The sequence below is a fragment of the Heterodontus francisci genome, unplaced genomic scaffold (assembly GCF_036365525.1).
Source record: "Heterodontus francisci isolate sHetFra1 unplaced genomic scaffold, sHetFra1.hap1 HAP1_SCAFFOLD_2209, whole genome shotgun sequence".
Classification (NCBI taxonomy): domain Eukaryota; kingdom Metazoa; phylum Chordata; class Chondrichthyes; order Heterodontiformes; family Heterodontidae; genus Heterodontus; species Heterodontus francisci.
The window spans coordinates 1,845-12,086 of record NW_027140137.1 but is presented as its reverse complement, the minus strand read 5'-3'; the positions used below and the strand labels follow the sequence as shown (position 1 = coordinate 12,086).

The 10,242-nt window shown below is 54.9% G+C and overlaps 1 protein-coding gene across 1 annotated transcript; it reads left to right on the top strand.

The window, feature by feature from the left end:
* Nucleotides 1-857: 857 nt before the first annotated feature.
* On the top strand, nt 858-9,892 carry LOC137358933 (sarcoplasmic/endoplasmic reticulum calcium ATPase 1-like; the record flags this gene model as incomplete). The annotated part of the gene is made up of 8 exons (XM_068025116.1): nt 858-1,087; nt 1,584-1,919; nt 3,377-3,597; nt 4,901-5,103; nt 6,128-6,213; nt 7,788-7,921; nt 8,756-8,873; nt 9,770-9,892. Coding segments are annotated over 8 exons (1,451 nt in total), but the record flags the coding sequence as incomplete, so codon positions are not given.
* Nucleotides 9,893-10,242: the final 350 nt, after the last annotated feature.

Below are 10,242 nucleotides of genomic sequence, written 5' to 3'. Positions count from 1 at the left end.
AACCCCCTCTCATTATCCACTCAGACCCTGATACCCTATATAAACCCCCTCTCATTATCCACTCAGTCCCTGATACCCTCTATAAACCCCCTCTCATTATCCACTCAGTCCCTGATACCCTCTATAAACCCCCTCTCATTATCCACTCAGACCCTGATACCCTCTATAAACCCCCTCTCATTATCCACTCAGTCCCTGATACCCTCTATAAACCCCCTCTCATTATCCACTCAGTCCCTGATACCCTCTATAAACCCCCTCTCATTATCCACTCAGACCCTGATACCCTCTATAAACCCCCTCTCATTATCCACTCAGACCCTGATACCCTCTATAAACCCCCTCTCATTATCCACAGTCCCTGATACCCTCTATAAACCCCCTCTCATTATCCACTCAGACCCTGATACCCTCTATAAACCCCCTCTCATTATCCACTCAGACCCTGATACCCTCTATAAACCCCCTCTCATTATCCACAGTCCCTGATACCCTCTATAAACCCCCTCTCATTATCCACTCAGACCCTGATACCCTCTATAAACCCCCTCTCTTTATCCACTCAGACCCTGATACCCTCTATAAACCCCCTCTCATTATCCACTCAGTCCCTGATACCCTCTATAAACCCCCTCTCATTATCCACTCAGTCCCTGATACCCTCTATAAACCCCCTCTCATTATCCACTCAGTCCCTGATACCCTCTATAAACCCCCTCTCATTATCCACTCAGTCCCTGATACCCTCTATAAACCCCCTCTCATTATCCACTCAGTCCCTGATACCCTCTATAAACCCCCTCTCATTATCCACTCAGACCCTGATACCCCCCCCCCCCCACTCTCTTTCTGATCTCTATTCTCACAGGGTGCCCCTGAGGGGGTGATCGATCGCTGCAACTATGTGCGGGTAGGCACCACACGGGTACCCCTCACCAACACAGTGAAGGATAAGATCCTGTCGGTGATTAAGGAGTGGGGGACTGGCCGGGACACCCTTCGATGCCTGGCGTTGGCAACCCGCGACACTCCGCCCAAGAGGGAGGAAATGAACCTGGAGGACTCAACCAAGTTCATCAACTACGAGGTACGAGCCGGTCGGAATTGGTTGAGGGAGGGTCTGTGGGAGGGTTTGGCGCGGGAGGTGGAGGGGCCCGATAAACCCCACGTCTCCATCAAGGAGACCCCTTCATATAGGGCCTTTCCCTCCCCCGCATTGCCAGGATGTCCCAAAGCGCTTTCCCTGCCAATGAAGTACCTTCTCAAATTGCGCACCCCCTGTTGTAATGTCGGCAAACACGGCTTCCAGTCTGCGCACAGCAAGATCCCACACGCACACACACACACACACACACACACACACACAGCAATGCGATAATGACCCAGGTCTTTTTAGTGATGTTGGTTGAGGGATAGATATTGGGGCCCCAGGACACCGGGGAGAACTTCCTCCACACCGCGAGTCCGCTCTTCTTCCATTCGCGATCTCTCACATCCACCCGAGAGGGCAGACGGGGACCTCGGGTTTAACGGCTCATCCTGGAAGTTGACCTTTCTCTCTCCCTCCCTCTCTCTCTCCGCAGTGCGATATGACCTTCGTGGGGGTGGTCGGGATGCTGGACCCCCCCCGCAAGGAGGTGATCGGCTCCATCCAGCTTTGCCGCGAGGCCGGCATCCGCGTCATCATGATCACCGGCGACAACAAGGGCACCGCCGTGGCCATCTGCCGGCGTATCAGCATCTTCGGCGAGGACGAGGAGGTGATCGGCCGGGCCTTCACCGGTCGGGAGTTCGACGACCTTCCGGCCTCCGAGCAGCGCCAGGCCTGCCGCAACGCCAGCTGCTTCGCCCGCGTGGAGCCCGCCCACAAGTCCAAGATCGTCGAGTACCTGCAGTCGTTCGACGAGATCACCGCCATGGTGAGCTCCCCTCCCACTCCCCAGAGAGGCGCCGGAGGGGGGAGTGGGGTGCGGGGTGGGGGTTGGGGGGGGGGGGGGGTGTATGTTGAGTGGTTAAGGGGGCAAAGGGCGGCCGGAACAGCAGCTTTTAAGGGGCGGTTCGATCGATCGAGGTTTGTAAGGTATGCAGGCGATCTGATAGGGCCAGTCAAGTAGTTGAGCATGTCTGACACCCGTTCTCCACTACAGCTTCACCACTTCCACACGCTAGCGGTTTCATGCACAACAAATCACAGCTGCACACTTACAATAACAAGCCATTCTCGGGACTTTCAGGTGACCTTATCACAAGGTCAAATGGCACTGTTGGTCTGAAGACCTTCACTCACCTCCCCCTGTATGGTCCCCGTGTCTTGGGTGGTGGCCGGATTATCAAATGCAGTTCACACGAAGATACGAATTAGGAGCAGGAGCAGGCCACTCGGCCCCTCGAGCCTGCTCCGCCGTTCAACAAGAGCATGGCTGATCTGATTATAACCTCGACTCCACATTCGCGCCTACCCCCCGACAACCCCCCTGCAACCTTTTACCCCCTTTGCTTATCAAGAATCTATCTACCTCTGCCTTAAAAATATTCCAAGACTCTGCTTCCACCGCCTTATGAGGACGAGAGTTCCAAAGACTCACGACCCTCTGAGAGAAAAAAAATTTCTCATCTCTCTCTTAAATGGGTGAGCCCTTATTTTTAAACAGTGACCCCTCGTTCTAGATTCTCCCACAAGGGGAAACAACCTTTTCACATCCACCCTGTCAAGACCCCTCAGGATCTTGTATGTTTCAATCAAGTCGCCTCTTACTCTTCTAAACTCCAGCAGATACAAGCCTAGCCCGTCCAACCCTGTCCCCATAAGACAACCCGTCCATTCCAGGTATTAGTCTAGTAAACCTTCTCTGTACTGCCTCCAACATATTGACATCCTTCCTTAAATAAGGAGACCAATACTGTACACAGTACTCTAGATGTGGTCTCACCAATTTCCTGTATAGCTGAAGCATAACCTCCCTACTTTTATATTCCATTCCCCTCGCGATAAACAATAACACAAAGGGAGTTTGGAACTCTCTTCCTCAAACAGCAAACGATACTGGATCTGAGATGGGTAGGAAAGGTATTAAGGGGCAAAGGCGAGGATAAGGAGTTAGGGTCACAGGTCAGTCACAAGCTCGTGGGATGGCGGATCAGACTCGAGGGGCTGAATCGCCTCCAGTTCCGATGTTCCTGGAGGGCACAAGGGGCAAATGGGGTTTGCGATGTGGGCAGAAGAAAAGGGGGAGTGGGACTGAGGGATGAGTGTGCATGGGCGGAGGGAAGTGTGTGGGGGTGGGGGAGGACGAGGGGCAGAGCGGCCGCGGTTGCGCGGTTGTTGACGTCCCTGTAACTCCGCCACCCCCTCCGCCAACCGTCTCCCTTTCCGCAGACCGGCGACGGGGTGAATGACGCTCCTGCCCTCAAGAAGGCGGAGATCGGCATCGCCATGGGCTCTGGCACGGCCGTTGCCAAGAGCGCCTCGGAGATGGTGCTGGCCGACGACAACTTCTCCAGCATCGTGTCGGCGGTGGAGGAGGGGCGTGCCATCTACAACAACATGAAGCAGTTCATCCGATACCTCATCTCCTCCAACGTGGGAGAGGTGGTCTGGTGAGTGGGATCTTGCTGTGCCGACTGGCGGCCAGGGTCGGCACGGTGTGGGCGGTGGAGGGACAGGAACCGAGAGGCGCCTCCTGACCGCTTTCGGCACCCACCCGATCCCCGTAACTGCCTCGGTTATCACTGGGACCGCCCATTCCCACCTCCGGAACGTCGCCCCGACTCCGCCCCCTGTCTCAGCCCGTCGGCCGCAGAAACCCTCGTCCGTGCCTTCGTTTCCCCTCCGGACTCGACCATTCCCGACTCTCTGCCCGGCTGCTCTCCCACATTCCACCCTCCGTAAACTTCAGCTCATCCCAAAACTCCTGCTGATCCCCCACCCCCACCCCCCCCCCACCGTGTCCTAACTCGCACCGAGTTCCGTTCACCCGTCACCCCCCCTGTGCTCACCCCCATCCTCGTTTTCAAATCCCTCCATGGCCCCTCGCTCCCCCCTCCCTATCTCTGTAACCTCCACCAGCCCCTACAATCCTCCCTATCTCTGTAACCTCCTCCAGCCCCTACAACCCTCCCTATCTCTGTAACCTCCTCCAGCCCCTACAATCCTCCCTATCTCTGTAACCTCCTCCAGCCCCTACAACCCTCCCTATCTCTGTAACCTCCACCAGCCCCTACAATCCTCCCTATCTCTGTAACCTCCACCAGCCCCTACAATCCTCCCTATCTCTGTAACCTCCTCCAGCCCCTACAACCCTCCCTATCTCTGTAACCTCCTCCAGTCCCTACAACCCTCCCTATCTCTGTCACTTCCTCCAGCCCCTACAACCCTCCCTATCTCTGTAACCTCCTCCAGTCCCTACAACCCTCCCTATCTCTGTAACCTCCTCCAGTCCCTACAACCCTCCCTATCTCTGTAACCTCCTCCAGCCCCTACAACCCTCCCTATCTCTGTAACCTCCTCCAGCCCCCTACGACCCTCCGAGATCTCTGCACTCCTCCAATTCCGGCCTCTTGACCATCCCCCGATTCCCATCTCTCCACCATTGGAGGCCGTGCCTTCAGCTGCCTGGGGCCCCGAGCTCTGGAATTCCCTCCCTCAACCTCTCCGCCTCTCTCTCTCTCTCTCTCCTCCTATAAGATGCTCCTTAACCCCGACCCCTCAGTCGCCTGTCCCTGATCTCTCCCCTCAGGGTAGCGTGGGGTGAAATTTGAATTTTGAACACACCCGGGCGTTTTATTGAGGGGAAGGCACTGTGTAACTCGAAGTTTTCCTTGTCTCATTCGTTCCACCTTCGCTGCCTTCATTCCCTTCCTCCCTCTCTCACGTTCATGTTGGGTTTTGTTTGGTCTGCAGTATCTTCCTGACTGCTGCTTTGGGGTTACCCGAAGCTCTGATCCCAGTCCAGCTGCTGTGGGTCAACCTGGTGACAGACGGACTCCCAGCCACGGCCCTGGGTTTTAATCCCCCTGATCTCGACATCATGAACAAGCCTCCCCGAAGCCCAAAGGAGCCCCTGATCAGCGGCTGGCTGTTTTTCCGTTACATGGCTATTGGAGGTGAGTGATGGGGAAAGAGTGTGTGTTACAGCACTGTACCAAGGGAGGCCCGCGCTGTCGGAGGGTCAGTACCGAGGGAGGTCCGCGCTGTCGGAGGGTCAGCACCGAGGGAGGTCCGCGCTGTCGGAGGGTCAGCACCGAGGGAGGTCCGCGCTGTCGGTGGGTCAGTACCGAGGGAGGTCCGCGCTGTCGGAGGGTCAGTACTGAGGGAGTGCCGCACTGTCGGAGGGTCAGTACTGAGGGAGTGCCGCACTGTCGGAGGGTCAGTACTGAGGGAGTGCCGCACTGTCGGAGGGTCAGTACCGAGGGAGCGCCGCGCGGTCGGAGGGTCAGTACTGAGGGAGTGCCGCACTGTCAGAGGGTCATGACTGAGGGAGTGCCGCACTGTCGGAGGGTCAGTACTGAGGGAGTGCGGCGCTGTCGAAGGGTCAGTACTGAAGGAATGCCGCACTGTCCGAGGGTCAGTATTGAGGGAGCGCCGCGCGGTCGGAGGGTCAGTACCGAGGGAGTGCCGCGCTGTCGGAGGGTCAGTACTGAGGGAGTGTCACACTGTCGAAGGGTCAGTACTGAAGGAATGCCGCACTGTCCGAGGGTCAGTATTGAGGGAGGTGCCATCCTTCGGATGAGATGTTAACCCGGGTGCCCTTGCCTGCCCTCTGCGGCGGGCGTGAAACATGCCCCGGTGTTTTGGGAGTCGATGTTTATCCCTCGTCCAGCATTGCGAGAGGAAAAAAAAAACCCCCCCCCAAAAAATCCGGAGACCTGGGTTATTGATCGCATTGCTGTCCGTGGGATCTCGCTGTGCACAAAATGGCCGCCGCGCTTCCTTCATTCCAACGGCGGCCGCACTTCGGAGAAGTGCTTTGTTGGCGGTGGAGCCCTTTGGGGCGTGCCGGGGGTGGGGGTGAGGGGGGGGGGTTAGTTGTTGAGAGGACTGAGCGGAGTGGCAGCTCCCAGGCACAGTGCGATGCCGCAAAAAGGCCCAGCGGACGCAGCCTCTCACGGGCGCATTTTCCCGTTGCAGGTTACGTGGGATGCGCAACAGTGGGCGCAGCGGCCTGGTGGTTTATGTATGCAGATGACGGTCCTGAAGTCACATATTACCAGCTGGTGAGTCCTAGTCATTTTACCCGCCGGTCCTCTCACCCCCACCGTTCCTGGCCACCACCCAGCACCCTCCCCCAAACCCCCCTTCCCGTTCACGGGAATTTTCCTGTCCCCCCCCGCCCCCCCCGTCCTCGAGGTTCCACAGCCGTCGTCCGTCCGCGTCGTCCCTCATCGAGCCCCGTGTCGACATTTCCTCTGATCAATTTTTCCCTGTCAACCGTCACGGTGGAGTTTCAGCCTCCGGGCAAGAGGTGGCGACAGTTTGCGAAGTGTGGGGTGAAGGAGTGGACTTCAAAACATTAGAAATAAGACCAGGAGGAGGCCATTGAGCCCCTCGAACCTGCTCCCCATTCGATACGATCACAGATGATTTACTACCCCGACTCCGCCTTCGCGCACTCTCCCATTACCCTTCATTCCCTCAGCGCCCAAACATTCTCCATCCCCGTCTCGAATATCCTCAACGACTGATTATCTACAGCTCTCTGGAGTCGAGAATTCCAAAGATTCACCACCCTCCGAGTGAAGAAATTTCTCCTCATCTCAGTGCGAAACGGCCGAGCCCTTATCCTGAGACTGTCACCGCCCCCACTGACCACACCCCCCCCCCCCACCCCGTGTTCGAGACTCTCCAGCCCCGGGGGTGAGGGGGGGAAACAGACTCTCAGCATCTACCCTGTCAAAACCCCTTCAGAATTTTATACATTTCAATGAGATCACCCTCTCATTCTTCTCAACTCCAGGGACTATCGGCCCGTTCGACTCGATCTCTCCGCATAGGACAATCCCCTCATCCCCGGAATCTCTCCACACTCCTCCTTCCAGATTTTGAATTTAGGGAGCTTTACTCTGTATCTAACCCCCGTTTATTTATTTTTTGGTTATTAGCTGAGGCTCGTTGCTGCAATCAGCACTCAACACTCCAATTAGACAGCAGCCAACCCTGTTTTTTCTTCATCTAACCCCGTACTGTACCTGTCCTGGGAGTGTTTGATGGGGGACAGTGTAGAGGGAGCTTTACTCTGTATCTAACCCCCGTACTGTACCTGTCCTGGGAGTGTTTGATGGGGACAGTGTAGAGGGAGCTTTACTCTGTATCTAACCCCCATACTGTACCTGTCCTGGGAGTGTTTGATGGGGACAGTGTAGAGGGAGCTTTACTCTGTATCTAACCCCCGTACTGTACTGTCCTGGGAGCGTTTGATGAAGACAGTGTAGAGGGAGCTTTCCTCTGTATCTAACCCCCGTATTGTACCTGTCCTGGTAGTGTTTGATGGGGGACAATGTAGAGGGAGCTTTACTCTGTATCTAACCCCCGTACTGTACCTGTCCTGGGAGTGTTTGATGGGGACAGTGTAGAGGGAGCTTTACTCTGTATCTAACCCCCGTACTGTACCTGTCCTGGGAGTGTTTGATGGGGGACAGTGTAGAGGGAGCTTTACTCTGTATCTAACCCCCGTACTGTACCTGTCCTGGGAGCGTTTGATGAAGACAGTGTAGAGGGAGCTTTACTCTGTATCTAACCCCCGTACTGTACCTGTCCTGGAGTGTTTGATGGTCCTCTTTGTCTCCTGTAGTCTCACTTCATGCAATGCACAGACGAGCACCCTGATTTTGAAGGGATCGACTGCGAGATATTTGAAGCCTGTGAGCCAATGACAATGGCATTGTCTGTCCTTGTGACAATTGAAATGAGTAACGCCTTGAACAGGTAGGTGCATTTGGGTTTTCTGGTGGTTGCGTGCTGCCCTTGCTCTGGGGCAAAGGGCAAAGTCAGATCTGGGAGTTCGAGCAGGGGGAGGAATTTACAAGTGCCACAGGGCAGGAGGAGGCCATTCAGCCCCTCCTCGAGCCTGTTACACAGTTCAGTCAGCTCGTGACTGATATGTATCTTCAGTCACGTTGCATCCCCTCTCAGGCTGATGAATTCTTCCCTGAGGGGCGGTGCCGGAACTGAATGCAGATGGGGGTCTGACCAGAGCTTTAGATAAACTGTCGCCCTCTTAACAATCACTGACATCCAATCAGCCTCTCCGAGTTATCTTTTTTTATAACTGTTACCTCGTTTTTACTGATGATCTGTAGACTCCTCAATATGACACTGTGACCCTCAGAGACTCCACCCAGCCAGCGGAGAATGAGAGCCTGTATAGGAATATATATCCGCGGGATCCACTTGGGCATTCACTGGGGTCCCTACTGACCCCTAGTGTTCCATTACAATTAAACTCTGAGTGACCACGCAACAATTAAACTCAGAATGACCATGCAACGATTAAACTCTCAGTGACCGCGCGACAATTAATCTCTGAATGACCATGCCACGATTAGATTCTCTGAGTGAGCACGCAACAATTAAGCTCTGGATGACCGTGCAACGATTAAACTGAGTGACCACGCGACAATTTAGCTCTGAATGACCACGCAACGATTGAACTCTTGACTGACCACAGCGGAATCATACATTGTGCGTCCCATTTTTTGTTCTTCGCTTTAAAAAAAACTTGCTTGCTGGCATCCGCTCAGTGTACACGTTTGTTTGCAGCCTGTCAGAGAACCAGTCGCTCCTCAGAATGCCGCCATGGTTGAATTGCTGGTTGCTGGGCGCCATCTGCCTCTCCATGTCTCTCCACTTCTTCATTCTCTATGTTGATCCAATGCCGGTAAGCTTCCGAGGGCTCTTTGGCTGCACGATTCACGCACGATCAGATTGAACGGGGTTGAAAGGGAGTGGTTACCCCCAGGGGTCTGATACTCCACCTGTTAACATGTTAGCTGTCAGCTTCTGTCTGACTGTGCACTGATCCCACATTTTCACATTCCTACCTCACAAACAATGTCCCCAGTCCGTTGAACAATCCTCAGGGTGTACAATTCTTCCGTATTGCTTGCTCCATTCTCTCCATCTACACACCCCGATCTGTCTATCTATCTCAAAAGATCATCGCCTCTCCCAGTCTCTTTCCAAATATGGCTCCAATTCCCTCTATTTATCACTAGCTGCACATCTGTGGGCGTCACTGGCCAGGCCAGCATTTCTTGCCCATCCCTCATTGCCCTTGAGAAGGTGGTGGTGAGCTGCCTTCTTGAACTGCTGCAGTCCGTGTGGGGTAAGCACACCCACAGTGCGGTGAGGAAGGGAGTTCTAGGATTTTGACCCAGCGACACTGAAGGAACGGCCGATATAGTTCCAAGTCGGGATGGTGTGCGACTCGGGAGGGGAACTTGCAGGCGGTGGTGTTCCCCATGCATTTGCTGCCCTTGTCCTTCTAGTTGGTGGAGGTCGCAGGTTTGGGCGGCGCTGTCTAAGGAGCCTTGGTGCATTGCTGCAGTGCATCTTGTAGATGGTACACACTGCTGTCACTGTGCGTCGGTGGTGGAGGGAGTGAATGTTGAAGGTGGTGGACGGGGTGCCAATCAAGTGGGCTGGTGTGTCACCGCAGAATACCCAGCCCTCCGGGCAGTGGAGATCGCGGGTTTAGGAGGTGCTGACGACAGTTGGCGTAAAGTGAACTAAATGCTTTTCTCTCTCTCTCTCTCTCTCTCCCTCCCTCCACAGCTCATTTTCAAACTGACCCATCTGACCGTTACACAGTGGATTGTGGTACTGGAGATCTCGTTCCCGGTCATCCTACTGGATGAAGTCCTCAAGTTTTTCGCTCGCAATTATCTTGACGGTAACGTTACCCCCTCTAGCCTCTGCTTCGGACCGAGCGTTGCTGGGGGGGGGGCGGTTTGGTGGGGTGGGGGTGGGGTGGGGAACAGTGAACTTCGGAGTTCCGAAGAAGGGTCACTGACCCGAAACGTTAACTCTGCTTCTCTTGCCACGGATGCTGCCAGACCTGCTGAGTGGTTCCAGCATTTCTTGTTTTTATATTATATTAGAGCTGATATTAGGGGGCAAATAACCAAAAGCTCAGTTTTAAGGAGTGTCTTGAAGGAGAGAGAGAGAGAGGTTCAGGGAGGGAATTCCACAGCTCGGGGCCCCCAGGCAGCTGAAGGCACAGCCGCCAATGGTGGAGCGATGGGAAT